The sequence below is a fragment of the Phoca vitulina genome, unplaced genomic scaffold (assembly GCF_004348235.1).
Source record: "Phoca vitulina isolate PV1807 unplaced genomic scaffold, GSC_HSeal_1.0 scaffold16, whole genome shotgun sequence".
NCBI lineage: Eukaryota > Metazoa > Chordata > Mammalia > Carnivora > Phocidae > Phoca > Phoca vitulina.
In genome coordinates, this window is record NW_022589719.1 from 24,244,516 (window position 1) to 24,257,783 (window position 13,268).

Below are 13,268 nucleotides of genomic sequence, written 5' to 3' on the forward strand. Positions count from 1 at the left end.
TGTAAAAAGCCCATTTATTAGGTGCAGAGGGCTTCTTAACGATTTATTCCCCTCAGAACAACCAAGGACTTCTTCCACCAGCTCTAACTCCAGGTCAGGCACCGTGTGTCATTTGTCCTGATGTCCCTGGCGCCCAGCCCTGGGTGAGGTCCTCAGTAAACGCCCAATGGACAAATGAGAAAAAGAGAGATCAGACAGGGGCGCCCAGACAAGATGCACAAAAAATTGTAAAAGAGACTCTGTGCTACAAGAGGACTCACTGAGAATAACTTTAATAACTTCGTTCCTTAAGGAAGCTAACGGGGAAGAGGTGGGGGAAGGGAGAGACGCTTAAGAAGAAGGGTTCAATGTACACAAATATGATGACTTTGAACTTCCAAGGTAGCACCCCGGGTCGCACTAAACAGGGCCGACCCCTCCCTGGGGTCAGACGCGCAGGTGGCCCTCTGGAGCGGGGGCTGGAGTCCTGGTGGGAGGTGAGGAGAGGGTGTGGGTAGCGGGCTCGGAGGAGGGGGTGGACGGGTGAGGCGAGGCCCGGCCCGCCACAGTCCTGCCCCTGGCCCCTGGGAGCTTGCCTCCCTGTGTCCGGGCCGGGCGAGGGGTTAATGCTATGGCCAGCGGGGAGGCCTGGCGGGCCCGGCGGGTTCTGCGGGCCTGGGCTCAGTGGGGTGGGTGGCGCCGCTCGGCCAGGCTCCCGCGGCCCAGCACCTCCCCGCTGAACTGGTAGGTGAGCTTCTTCTTGACCTTCTTCACCTCACCCGTCTTGCCATAGTTGCGCAGGGCGCGGGCCATCTTCTGGTAGGTCATTTTCTTGCGGTTTCCCTTCTGGATGCCCCAGCGGTGTGCTAGCGCCTCCTTGTGCTTGGACGAGAACTGGAAGGTGCCCTTGTCCTTGTCCACCCACCAGATGCTGTCCTTCATGTCCCCGCTGCGGAGCAGGTCCAGCAGAAACTGGTACAGGCGGATCTTCTTCTTGCTGCCTGCGGGCGGGAGGCGGTCAGCGCCCCAACACAGGGACCCACCCTCACCTCCCCCTGATGTGGGACCGCCCCCGGGGGGGTGGTCACTGGGGAAGGCCTGGGGGGACGGGGCGGTCCGCGGGGCCCCTGGCACTCACACCCGCTCACACCCACTCACATGCAGCCCAGAGAGGTGCAGACGCACACACACCCGCCCACGCTCGGTCACGGAGATGCCTGTGCGTGTTCGTAACACACCCGCGCCCACGAGTGTGTTCTGAACACCACACAGGAGCGGGCACAGACGGTCACAGAGGCGGCTTGGGCAGACGTTCCCACGCTCACAGATAGGGACACACACCCAGCTCTGTGGCGTGACTGCTGTGGCCTCGGCTGGGGGGCAGGGGGCACCGCGTGGCCAGGGTCGGGGTGGGCCGGACGGCTGGGCCGCGCTACCTGTTTCCCCATGCAGGAGGCCAGGCCCCGGCTCCAGGCCATCAGCCTCCCCGTCCGACACCTCCAGCGGGGGGCTCTGCCTCTCGCCTTCCTCCTCATCCGAGCTAGGCTGGGCCGGGGACAGGGAGGGGTATGGGAGGCACATCCGGGGTAGGTAGGAGACCTGGAAAGGCAGGGAAGGAGGGTTGAGGTCAGTGAGGCCCAGTTCACAGCTCAGGGCTGCCGGGTAGGGGTCATCCAAGCAAGAGAAGAGGGAGTCGGGGGGGTGGGGAGGCCAGCAGGGGGCAGAAAGGTTTGGGAGAAGGCTGGGGAAGTTGGAGGTCAGTCAGGTTACAGGGGTCAGGCATGGTCAACTCCACACAGCGAGTGGGTTGTGGGGGGCCAGGGGCTGCTGGAATCCTGCCCGCCCTGGGGCCCCCTGGTTCATGGCTGCCTGGCCAGGGGAAAGGGCGCCCTTACCCCAGATGCACAGGGGTGCCATATGGCCTGGCATTCCTGGGGTCACAACTGGCAGGGCAGAGGGGCCAGGGGGTCGGGTGAGAAGTGAGGGAAGGGCCAGTGGAGGTCCATGAAGGGTGGTAGAGGCTCATGGAGGCCCCTGACTGGGATTCGGGTGCGTGGGGCTGAGGAGGGTCAGTAAAGGGGGTCCGTGGAGACGGGGAGGCCAGCGTCCAGCGACTTGGGGGCCGGGTCCATGAGGGGCCAGCAGATGGGGTGGGGTGCAGTGGGGGTCAGGAGGGCCACGGTGGCCGGGCGGGTCAGTGGAGGGTGAGAATTATTGGGGGAGAGCAGATAAGGGGTGTGGGGTCACGAGGTCAGTCGGAGGGTCAGGAGGCAGCCGTTGGGGCTCCGGCCGCCGTTGGCGCTGTGGGGCAGGAAGCCGAGTTGAGTAAGAGCCTGTGTCAGCTTCCTGTGAAGAGCCGGCCTCACCACAGCCCGGGTCCCGCGGGACCGGCGGCCGCACGCACCTGGTGGCCGATGCCCGCGTGGGTGGGCGCCATGGGGGTGTCGAGCACGTGCATCTGCTCCAGCTCCATGTGGCGGTAGAGCTGCTGCAGCTGGGGGGGCTGCACGCTCTGCAGCTCCGTGAAGTGGTTCTCGGCGAAGCTCTCGAACTCGCTGTGCACGTGGTGCGGGTGGAAGTCCCAGTAATGGTCTGCAGGGACGGCCAGGCAGCGGGGGGTGAGCCCGGGGTGCGCGGGGCAGGGGGCGGTCATCAGAATGCAAAACGCCGTCATGCCGGGCCGGAGGGGGCTGTGGCCACAGAGCCGGCTGGGCTCCAAGCGGACAGGCATCATCTCACCACCCACCTCGTTAGGTACACCCCCATTTTACAGATGAGAACGCTGAGGCTGGGCCAGGCAGTTGGAGGCCCCGGGGCCGGGGCAGAGCCGAGACCCAGCTCTGAGGCAAAAAGCCTGCGCTCCCAGCAACCGTTCTAGCCTGCCTGCCCCGCGGTCATGAGGACCCAGGCAGAGTCTGAGTCCTGGCTCTGCCATTTGCTTTCTGTGTGACCTCAGGCACATGCACGGACCTCTCCAGCCTCAGTTGACTCACTAATAAAATGGGGATAATAGTTATTGGGAGGATACAAATGAGTTCACATTTGTAAAAATTCCCAGCCCCAGAGTAGGACCTCAGGGAACGCTGATCCCCCTCCACTCCCCTGGAAACCACAGTGTGGTTCCTGAGGCCACAGTCACATGCACACGGTCTTGTCACATAGCCAAGGTGTGATCACAAAGTCACACGGCTGACATTCCTCGCACACCAGAACCTGTCCCAGCCCACAGCGCTGCCCCTTCAGAGCCGTGCCCCTGCGCTGCTGGGTCTGTCTCCCAGCCAGGTCGCCAGGACACAGGGCTGTGCTGAAAACTCCCGCAGAGGTGCTTTCAGAGTCTGCGGTGGGGGGGATTCGAGTTTGGGGAACAGCCACATGCCATCGGGAGCCCTGTCTTGGGACTAGGACATGGTTTCTCTGGACATCTTTTCCAGGAAAAAAAAAAAAACCAACAACCTGCCGCATGTCTGTGGAGTTCCTGGGGACAGTCTGGGTCCAAAAGAAGACGTGGTGATAAAACGACAAGAGGGACTTTCTCATGTGACCCAAGAGGGAGTGTCCAAGATGCCAGGCCAAGGCCGCATCTCTGGGATGCTCCATGGGGACCACCACCATCCCCGTGTGTGTGTGTGTGTATGTATGTGTCTGTCTGTCCTTCTTTTTTTCTTTCACACAAGCACATACTCGTTCACTCACACATCCCCAAAAAATGACATGTGTCATTTGTTTTTTTTGGCTTTGGACTGGTTCTCAGAAGACTTGCTTTCTAATACTGCTCTGTGGTGGCTTTGCTGTGTGACCCTGGACAAGGCATTCTATCTCCCCGAGTCTCCAACTCCCCAGTCTAAAAGTCAGAGACCTGACTGGATAGTTATAGAGGTCCTGTCCACACCTGAAATCACCTGAACCACAATCCAGGCAGCCCACACTCCCACCTCTACGAGGCTACATGGCACAGAAGAGAGGAAGTACACGATTTGGGAGTCAGGCAGAGCTGGGTTCCAATCCCACCTCTGCCATTTACTGCTGTGTGCCATTGGGCAGGTCACTGCACGTCCATAAGCCTGAGTTTCCTCATCTGTAAGATGGGGCTAATAATGACACCCATCTCGTAGTCTTGTGCGGGTTAAATGAGCTAATGCCTGCAAGGTGCTTAGGATAGAACCTGGCACAAAATTCCATTCAATAAACACCTACTACTACTACTACTACTATTACGAATGTGTTGTTCTAAATAACCTGGATCAGCACTTGAGCAAATGGCAGATACTTTCATGCACGTTTATCTCTTCTTCCTCCTGCTCTCTGCCACCTTGGTCAGTGGCCCAGAGAAATCGTTTTGGGGGGCACGGCTGTCACTTTCTCCCAGAGGCTAGAGTTGGGGCCTCAGCATTGCACCGTGAGGACCGTGACTGGTTTTGTTCTCCCCTTACTCCCAGTGCCAAACCCAGTAGTCACTCAACAAACATTGCCTGAACGAGTGAACAAATGAATGAATGAATAAATCCTAGCCTCCTGAGAACACTCTCTGATTCTCCTCCACAACATTATCTAAATCTGAAGGGAAAACAAAACAACACTTCATTTGTACTTCGATCTTGCAGCAAGTTAACAGGACCCAGAACCTCTCCACTTGCCAGAGAGAATTGGCTCTGTGCTTTGGAGCCAGGGGCCATTTTGGGGGTTCTGGGATTTGGTGAGTCAATCCGGGGTCTTCTTTAGGGGTAGATCTACCCTCCGGCCCCACTCCTGGCCCCTACCCTTTTTGCCTTCCCCACCCAGGTTGAACTGTCCAGATCTTGGCAGAATGCCTTATCCTGCCTACCATCCCCCACTCTTAAACCCACCCCAGGTCCAGGGTCTGGGGGACCCTGCATGTGTGCAGCACTCCAGGTGTGGGGTGAGGGGCCCCCGATTGCTCTCTTTCCCTCCTGCTCCCCACCCCTCCCCCGCTCTGTTCTAGCTGTGCATGAGACCTCTGAGCTCACCCTAATGGTCCCAGCCTGAGACCAGCATTTCCCATGGGATTCTCAGTACACCTTCATCAGAGTCACTCTGGGGGGCTTGGGGCCCCACTTGGAGACCCAGGGAATCAGAAGCACTGAGAGGGAAGCTGGGAATTGGAGTTCAACAGGCTCTAAGGAGGTTCCTTTGCTCACTGAAACTCTGGAACCCTGCCCCAGGGTCCCCTGAAAGCTGCAAAGGGGACTCGAGCTACAATTAAGGTTTCAAAAGGCCCAACGGAAACCTCGCGTTTACCCTTGATTTGGGTGCTCAGGCAATTATGTAATAAACGCTGTCTGGTAGGCAGAAACGTTCCAAATATGGGGCCCTCTGAAGGGACACAAGGAATCCTTCATAGTGCAAGGGTCAGCACTCCTGGGCTCTTGGACCTCATTTCTAGATGACTGTTCGTGAACACATTGTTTTACCCCTTCCCTGGGTTACCTGGGTCATCCTGCAATATGCCTCCTTAGCACGACTCTGCTCCTCAAAAGAATATAATGCCATTTGCATACCGGGAGTTAGCTCTGGACCCTCCTTTTCATAGCCTGTTAGGCCACCCAACACATAGTAAGCCTCAATCAATATTCGAGCAAATGAGCAGTAAAAATTAGCTTTTAACATGTATTTTTATGTACCGGGCACTATGCGGAGTGCTCACACCACATTTGTCATTTAATCTCACCTTAGCTCTGACAAGGTGGCCACCATAGGATGATCTTTCTTTTGCACATGAGGAAACTATGACTCAAGAGATTAAGTCCCTTGTCCACTGGCAAGCATAGATAAAGTCACCTGTGTCTTCCTCCAGGGACTGAACTCCTACCATTACATCATAAAACTTCTGAGAGACAAGACTGTTAATGAAAACTTTAATTAAGACCCAGGGTGACACCGACTTTGCCTGCTTTTATCCATCTGTTTGTCTACCATCATCCACCCTCACCCATCATTCATCATCGGTCCTCCGTCCATCCATCATTCATCCATCCATCCATCACTCGTCCATCATCCACCCATCCCTCATGCATCCATCAGCCAGCCACCGTTCATCATCCGTCATTCCCTTCATCCACCTATCCCTCATCCAGCCAGCCAGCAATAACCCATTCATCTTGATCTCTCATTATCTCCCTCTAAACCAGCTCCCGATCTGGGACCAAAGTCCTACCCACCCATCCCTATTCTTACTTAGTATTTTCGGTGTCCCTAATACCTGTATGTCACCAGGACAAAAACAAAATGGTATTCCAAACAACTCCACACATACACAGAACTTAAGCCCTAAGTATCATTCAGTTGACCTTATCTCCTCAGAGCAGAAATTCCAGCCTTAAGCCCAGGGTTCCCCCCCAGGGGAGCAGAAGTAAGATCAAGACGGAGAAGGAAGATGAGGAATTAAGAAGACAAGGGCTGAGAAAAAAACTTTAGGAAATCACAGACTACTGGACATGAGCTCCTGAAGCCCAACCCCCTGCACATCGCTCAGACAAGGGAACCAGAGGTCCAGAGCTCCAGGCTTCATCACACTTGTTACTCTCTGCTTTGAATCCTAATTATTAAAGTTTTAGTTATTTCCCCTGTTAAAATAATAAATCTGTTAGGACTTGTGTTTTATTGATTCCATAGCACCTGGCAATGTGCCTGGTGTACAAGTATTGCTTTGTATACATTTATTAGATGGTTAGGTCTGTGCGAGATGGCCAGAGGGTTCGGCAGGTGAAGGGAAGGACACCTGGAAAGGTGAATGAGTGGATGATTAGATGCGTGTGTGAATACATTGGGGGATGGGTGGAGGGTCAGTGGCATGAGAGGTTGAGAGAGTACTTGGAAAGATGGAAGGATGGAGACGAGTCATGCTTCGGGACTCTAGTTCCTTCAGCAATCCCCTCACAAAGAGCAAACCTTATCACATCCATTGCGATGGCTACTATCAAAAAACGGAAACTAACCAGTGTTGGTGAGGATGTGGAGAAATTGGAACACTTCTGCACTAGGGGTGGGGATGTAAAATGGTGCAGCCACTGTGGAAAACAATATGGGGGTCCTCAAAAATTAAAAAAAAGAACTACCATTTTATATTATGTGTATTTTACCACAATTTAAAATAATAAGAATAACCAGTAAATTTTATGAGCCCTGCCTTCAAAATCTATCCCAGATCCTGTCTCTACTGCCACCACCGTTGGCCAAGCCACTGTCATCTCTTGCCTGGATGATTCCAGGAGCCCCCTCCCGGTGCTTTCGTCCTGTTCTTACTATGGCCCCCACTCCATCTATTTTCCCATAACAGCCAGAGTGATTTTTTAAAAAGCTTATTCAGTGGAACCACTGAGTGTTCAGAGAAGGTACTAAAAACTTCCAGAGAGACAAAATGAAACTAAACAAGCAGAAAAACACACAAAAACAAAAAATAAGGTTACATTCCAAAAAGAGGACATAAAAAGGCTTCTGACTTCGAAGGAAAAACTCCAGTAACCAGAAGATAGGGAAATGCTTTCAAATTTCTAAGGGAAAATGTGGTTTTCAACCTAGATTTCTGTACACGGCCAAACTACTATTAACCATGAAGGCATGAGAACAAGAATACAACAAAACCCTACCTCCCACACACCCTCTCTTAGGACACTGTGATCAGAAGAATAACAAGTCCTATCCACGTTACGTAGCATTCACCGCGTGCCCGGCACCGTTCTAAGGATTTTACGTACAGTGACTCACTCAATCGTTATAGCAATCCTGAGAAGTAGGTACCAGTATGAAGTTGAGACAGAGAGGTGAAATATCTTGCCCGTGGTCACCCCAGAGAGTAATGGGGAGGGCAATGGGGTGTGAATCTCAGCAGCCTGGCTCCAGAGCAAGGGCTCTATCTCCTTGCTACCTGGCCCCTCATCCTCTTTTTCGGGGATGAGGTATGGTCTCCAAAAAAGGGGGATATATATCAAAGTATACCATGCGGCTCAGCTGAGCAATCTTCACATGGCCATAAATACTGGAAAATGCAGATACTGATTTCATAAGTTACTATAGGGAGAAAGACAAATATTGTATGATCTTACTTATATGTGAAATCGGGGGGAAAAATATCCCAAACTTATAGACAAGGAGATTAGATTTGTGGCTGTCAGAGGCTGGGGCCAAAAGGGACAAATTAAAAAAAAAAAAAAAAACTAAAAAAAAGGGGGGGGGGACAAACTTCCAGTTATAAGTACTAGGGACACGATGTACAACGTGGTGACTGCAGGGGCACCTGGGTGGCTCAGTCGTTAAGCGTCTGCCTTCGGCTCAGGTCATGGTCCCAGGGTCCTGGGATCGAGCCCCGCATCGGGCTCCCTGCTTGGCAGGAAGCCTGCTTCTCCCTCTCCCACTCCCCCTGCTTGTGGTCCTGCTCTCACTATCTCTCCCTCTCTGTCAAATAAATAAATAAAATCTTAAAAAAAAAAAAAAATGTGGTGACTGCAGTTAACAATACCGTGTGGTATATTTGAAAGTTGCTAAGAGATTAGATCCTCAAAGCTCTCTCTACAAGGAGAAAATCTTGTTTTGTATCTCTATGATGTGAAGGATATTAACTGAATATACTGTGGTGACCATTTCACACTGTCTACGTACGTCAGGTCATTACGCCGTGTGTCATAAACCTACACAATGTTTTATGTCAGTTACGTCAATAAAACTGGAAAAAAGTTGGTGTATAATCATTTTGGAACGTGTGAAGTGTGAGTGTGTGTGTGTGTTCTGAATGACTATAATGAGTCTCATCTCACATAGAACAAGATGGAACATTAGATAATATCTCAAATTGAAGATTCAAGCTAGATTCCTCTCCACTTAGCACATAGAAGGTACTCAATAAATGCTCGTGAATGAATAAATGGACAATGTTCTAAGTCTCCATTTCAAATCTTCATGTGTACGTTTACTTAGCACTGGAATAGGAAGACTGGAAAAATAGCTTTTCTCCATCTCTGCTGAGCCATGTATGTCACGGAGAAATGTCTATGATAAGCTTAAGTAAAAAGCAGCAACTTGCAGAACAGTGTGATGTTACAATTCCATTGTTGCGGGAATAAAATAAAAAAACCCAAACTCCTGCCATGGCCTTCGGGCCCTGTGTGATGTGTCCTCGGCAGGCCCCTCGGGCTTGCCCTTTGTCTCCACGGCGGCTCCCTGTGCATCTACCACTCTAGCCCTCTGTTGAGGTCAGCACTACTTTGCACTTGCTGTTCTCTCTACCTAGAGCATCTTTATCCTTTGCGTGCACGGTCCTTATCACCTCCACTGCCACCTCCTCAGAGGCCTTCCCCGACCACCCAAGGGAAAGTAGGAAAGTAGCCCCCAACATAGACGCTCTGCATACATGACTTTGCCTTTTATGGGACTTCTTGTGTGTGTCTGCGTATGTGACTGTTTACCGCCTCTTCTCCGTATGAGAGTCGTGGCCTTGTCTGACTCGCTCATCACGGAAACTCCAGTGTCTAGAACAGTGCCTGGCACACGGCATATGATCAGAAGCTATGTGGTGGATGGACAAATGAGGGATGAGTGGGCATGTGGAAAGATGATACGTGTTGGAAGGATGAGTGGGAGGCTGCAAGGGTGGGTGGTTGAATGGGTGGGTGGCTGGCCGGCTGCCTGTCACCTCGGTCAGTTGAAACTGACGCAGTGGACCTGTCACAGAGCCCTCTGGGCTTCTCCCAATCTCCCAGCCGCTTCCTCTCTCCTGCCTAGGGGAGTCATAAAGCTAACGTACTAGGTCCTGAAAGCTCCCTGGGCCCTGGACTCAGGACCTTGCACATTTCGTGTGTGACCTCAGTGAATCGCCACAACGTGACAAGGTAAGTGTTCCCATGCTCTCACTTCCATATATGAGGGAGCAGGGGCTCCGAGAGGCTGTCATTCGCTCTAAGGTCACACACTGGTGAGTGATGAAACCAGGACCAGCCCCAGGTCCAGCCCCAGTGCCTTTTTAGTAAGTTTCAACCACCTGAAAACATAGACGCAGAGGACATTCGGGAACTGGTGGGAAAATGTGGGGTGTCTCTACTCTTGGGTCTTCAGACAGTACCTTCCAAGAGGTATTAGGAAAGGACAGAACAGGGCGCCTAGGTGGCTCTGTTATTTAGTGTCTGCCTTCAGCTCAGGTCATGATCCCAAGGTCCTGGGATCAAGCCCCACATCAGGCTCCCTGCTCAGCGGGGAGTCTACTTCCCCCTCTGCCTCTCCCCCTGCTCTTTCACTCTCTCTCAAATAAGTAAATAAAATCTTAAAAAAAAAAAAAAAGGAAAGGACAGAAAACAGATGCCCAGATCAGCACAGATGCCCAGATTGGAAATGACAGGAGCAGGGCTGCGGGGAGTAGGGGCCGGGACTCCTGGGGATGCCAGAGGAGTCTCTGAAGAAATTGGGGCATGACCAAAACAGGGTGCTCAGGCATCTAATCAGGAGTCATTCCTAGAGCCCCAGGCCAGATATAAGGGACCTGCCTGGGCACTGGGCCAGGAAAGCGCAGGCTTTCTCTAAAGTGCTCACTTCATCAGCCACAGCCCCCGGTCTAGCTGGTTTCTAGATGTACGCACACACCCTCATATTACAGGAGGGGAAACTAAGGCTGCAACAGGCCCAAAGAAAATGCCCCCAAACCCAGTGAAACTGAGAGAAGTTTAAGCCAGAGGGGAAAGAGTCCCTAAGCCGTCCCGGGCAATGCAGTTTGCTGGGACCTGGCCGTCCTGTTGCCTGGAGCCACCAGGGGGAGCCAGTCCTCAAGTCCAGAGGGACCTTCTCGGGTGCTGAACTGCTAGGTGCAAGGGTCACCAAGGGCTGGTCTCTAGGTCAGGGAGACCCGCCCTTGATCCTGGCTGGGGGCGCCGGGAAGAGAGGTGGATGAGGGAGACGTTCTCTCTAAATTGTCCGGCTTTTGCACAGAGAGGATACATTGCAGAAGCACAAATAAGCTTTAAAGGATGAAAAGGAAGATATTTAAAACCTTCCTAGCCCCGGGATTCTGAAAGAAGTCTTGGTGTTCCCACCTGTGGACTTGAGGCTCTCCACCACCTACTCCCTAGACATGGCTCCCAGGTGTGGTCTTTATAATCGTTCCCAGCTGTGTGTCGCCAGTGCAGCTGTAAACGAGATCTGGCCTCCCGATGTGACGGTCCTAATAAGGCCCCGCCACCCGTGGCGTCCCCGGGAGGGGCCGTCGGGGGGAGCCGCCATCCATGCGCCTAAAGAATGGAGCTGCAGGTGGGGCTGGCCCCCAGGTGGGAAACCTTCCTCTGCGGTGGCACCCAGCCTGCCTCTCCCTCTGTGGCTGCGGACACCCCAGTGTCTGGCCTGCCCAGATTTCAGAACTCCTGGAGAATCCCCCAAGGAAGACCTATGAACTAGGCCTTCTTACTCTGGCTCAGGGGTGTCCCAGCAATATACCAAGATCCCCTTTGGGGGGCCTCTCTGAGTGCCCTGCCCAGGTCCCAGGCCCGTAACGCCTGTCCCCGTCGACCCTGAATGTGCTCCAGGGTCGAGGCTGGGCCTTGGGATGGGCAGTGAGACTCAGACAGAAGGATCCCCTGGCTTATGCTCACTCCCACCCCAGCAAACTGGGCTCCAGCCCCTGCTGAATGAGGGGTCCCTCAGAGCCTTTCCCTTAGTGAGCAGGTCTCAAACAGGGGTGATTCCATCCCCCGGGGGGACATCTGGCAATGTGTGACAACATTTTTGGTTGTCATGACTGGGGGTACTTCGGGCATCTAATGGGTAGAAGCCAGGGATGCTGCTGGACATCCTACAATGTACAGGGCAGGCCCCCACAACAAAGAAATTCTCCAGCCCCAAATGCCAAGAGAGGTCGAGAACACAGCAGGGAGCAAGAATTCACGTTGGGTGAAGGGGGTGACAACACCAGAGAGGAAGAAGGGAGGTTTGGAGGAACAGGAGAGGAAAGCAGGAGAGGTGCCCTGGACCGGAGCAGACAGACTGGGCTCCCCTGACCAGCTGTGTGACCTTGTACAAGTCGCTTGGCTCCCTGAGCCTCTGCTTCCTTGTTTGTGAAGAGCCACACGGATTGGACCAGAAGGTCAACGTGGACGAACCTAACCTCGTGCCTTGGCACACCGAAGATGTTCAGTAAATGCAGGCTGGGGGCACGGGGGGCGGGGGGTCCGGGACTCACCGCTGTGACTTTCTCCATCGCTGCTGAGATAGGGGTAGTACTCGTGCGTTTGGCGCTGGTACAGGTCCGTGTCATAGGGAACCAGGTCTTCCGATGGCTGCTGAGAGAGGGGGCTGTCAGGACTTGGATGGTGGCGGGAAAACCCCAGCCAGGTCGGCAGCCCCTGGAATGTTGGGGGCCACACCACCCTCCCTCACCGAGGGACTGCGTCGGGCCCACAGCCCTCTCTCCGCCTGGAACTGGGAGAGGCCACAGTGGGGACAGGGGGACCCAGGAGAGCAAGAGTCTTGGCTCCTGCAGAAAGGGGCTGACAGGGACTCCAGAGGTCAGAGGTCAAAAGAGGAGGTCCCATCGCACACACGAACTCTCTCACGTGCACACGGACACACCTACAGCTCCAAACGTACAGCTATGCCCCATGACACCCACACTCCCACACGCGAACTCACTCCCACGTGCCTGCCCACACTCTGCGGTCACTGGCATCACACACGTGTGGTCACACGCGCACACACCATTGTGCCCACTCACGCTGTAGGCACATGCGGCCACGTGAATGAACACACGTCTCCCCACACTTGCCTTCGGGCCCTTAAACACAGGCTCAGGCCCACCTCCATCACGGCCACTCACATTCCGCTCGCACAGCCCCGTCGTCACGCACAAACACAGTCCTCCTGCCACGGTGTCTGCGGCCCGCGCCCGGCCCCAGGCAGCCTCGGGGCCCGTGACCAATGGCCGCTCACACTCATGGCTTCTACTGTGTCACCAGGCAGGCTTGGGGGCCATGGGCCAGCCGGAGCCTTGGTCTTCCATCCTCCTCTGCCCCACCCACTGGGATACCGCCTTCTCTTCCTCCCTGCCCTCCTGCCCTCACCCCTCATTCTTCCTCCCACCCTCCCCGCCCTCCTCTCCCCCTCCTCCCCCTCCACCCCTCACTCCTCCCTGTCCTCCTCTCCCCCTCCTGCCCCTCCACCCCTCACTCCTCCCTGTCCTCCTCTCCCCCTCCTCCCCTCCACTCCTCACTCCTCCCTGTCCTCCTCTCCCCCTCCTCCCCTCCACCCCTCACTCCTCCCTGTCCTCCTCTCCCCCTCCTCCCCTCCAGCCCTCACTCCTCCCT

The 13,268-nt window shown here is 54.3% G+C and overlaps 1 protein-coding gene across 2 annotated transcripts in view; it reads right to left on the reverse strand.

Annotated features, from left to right (window-relative positions):
- Window positions 1–265: 265 nt before the first annotated feature.
- Window positions 266–13,268, reverse strand: part of SPI1 (Spi-1 proto-oncogene) — a 15,061-nt gene continuing 2,058 nt past the window's right edge. Inside the window, exons 2-5 of one of the 2 annotated variants that reach the window (XM_032415003.1) lie at window positions 12,149–12,245; window positions 2,384–2,571; window positions 1,416–1,578; window positions 266–980 (exon numbers count right to left, since the gene is read on the reverse strand). In XM_032415003.1, the coding sequence (XP_032270894.1) occupies window positions 661–980; window positions 1,416–1,578; window positions 2,384–2,571; window positions 12,149–12,245 (768 nt within the window). In that variant the 3' untranslated portion in view covers window positions 266–660. Of the gene's footprint in view, window positions 981–1,415; window positions 1,579–2,383; window positions 2,572–12,148; window positions 12,249–13,268 lie in introns of both variants that reach the window. The other variant, XM_032415002.1, reaches the window with a different exon arrangement.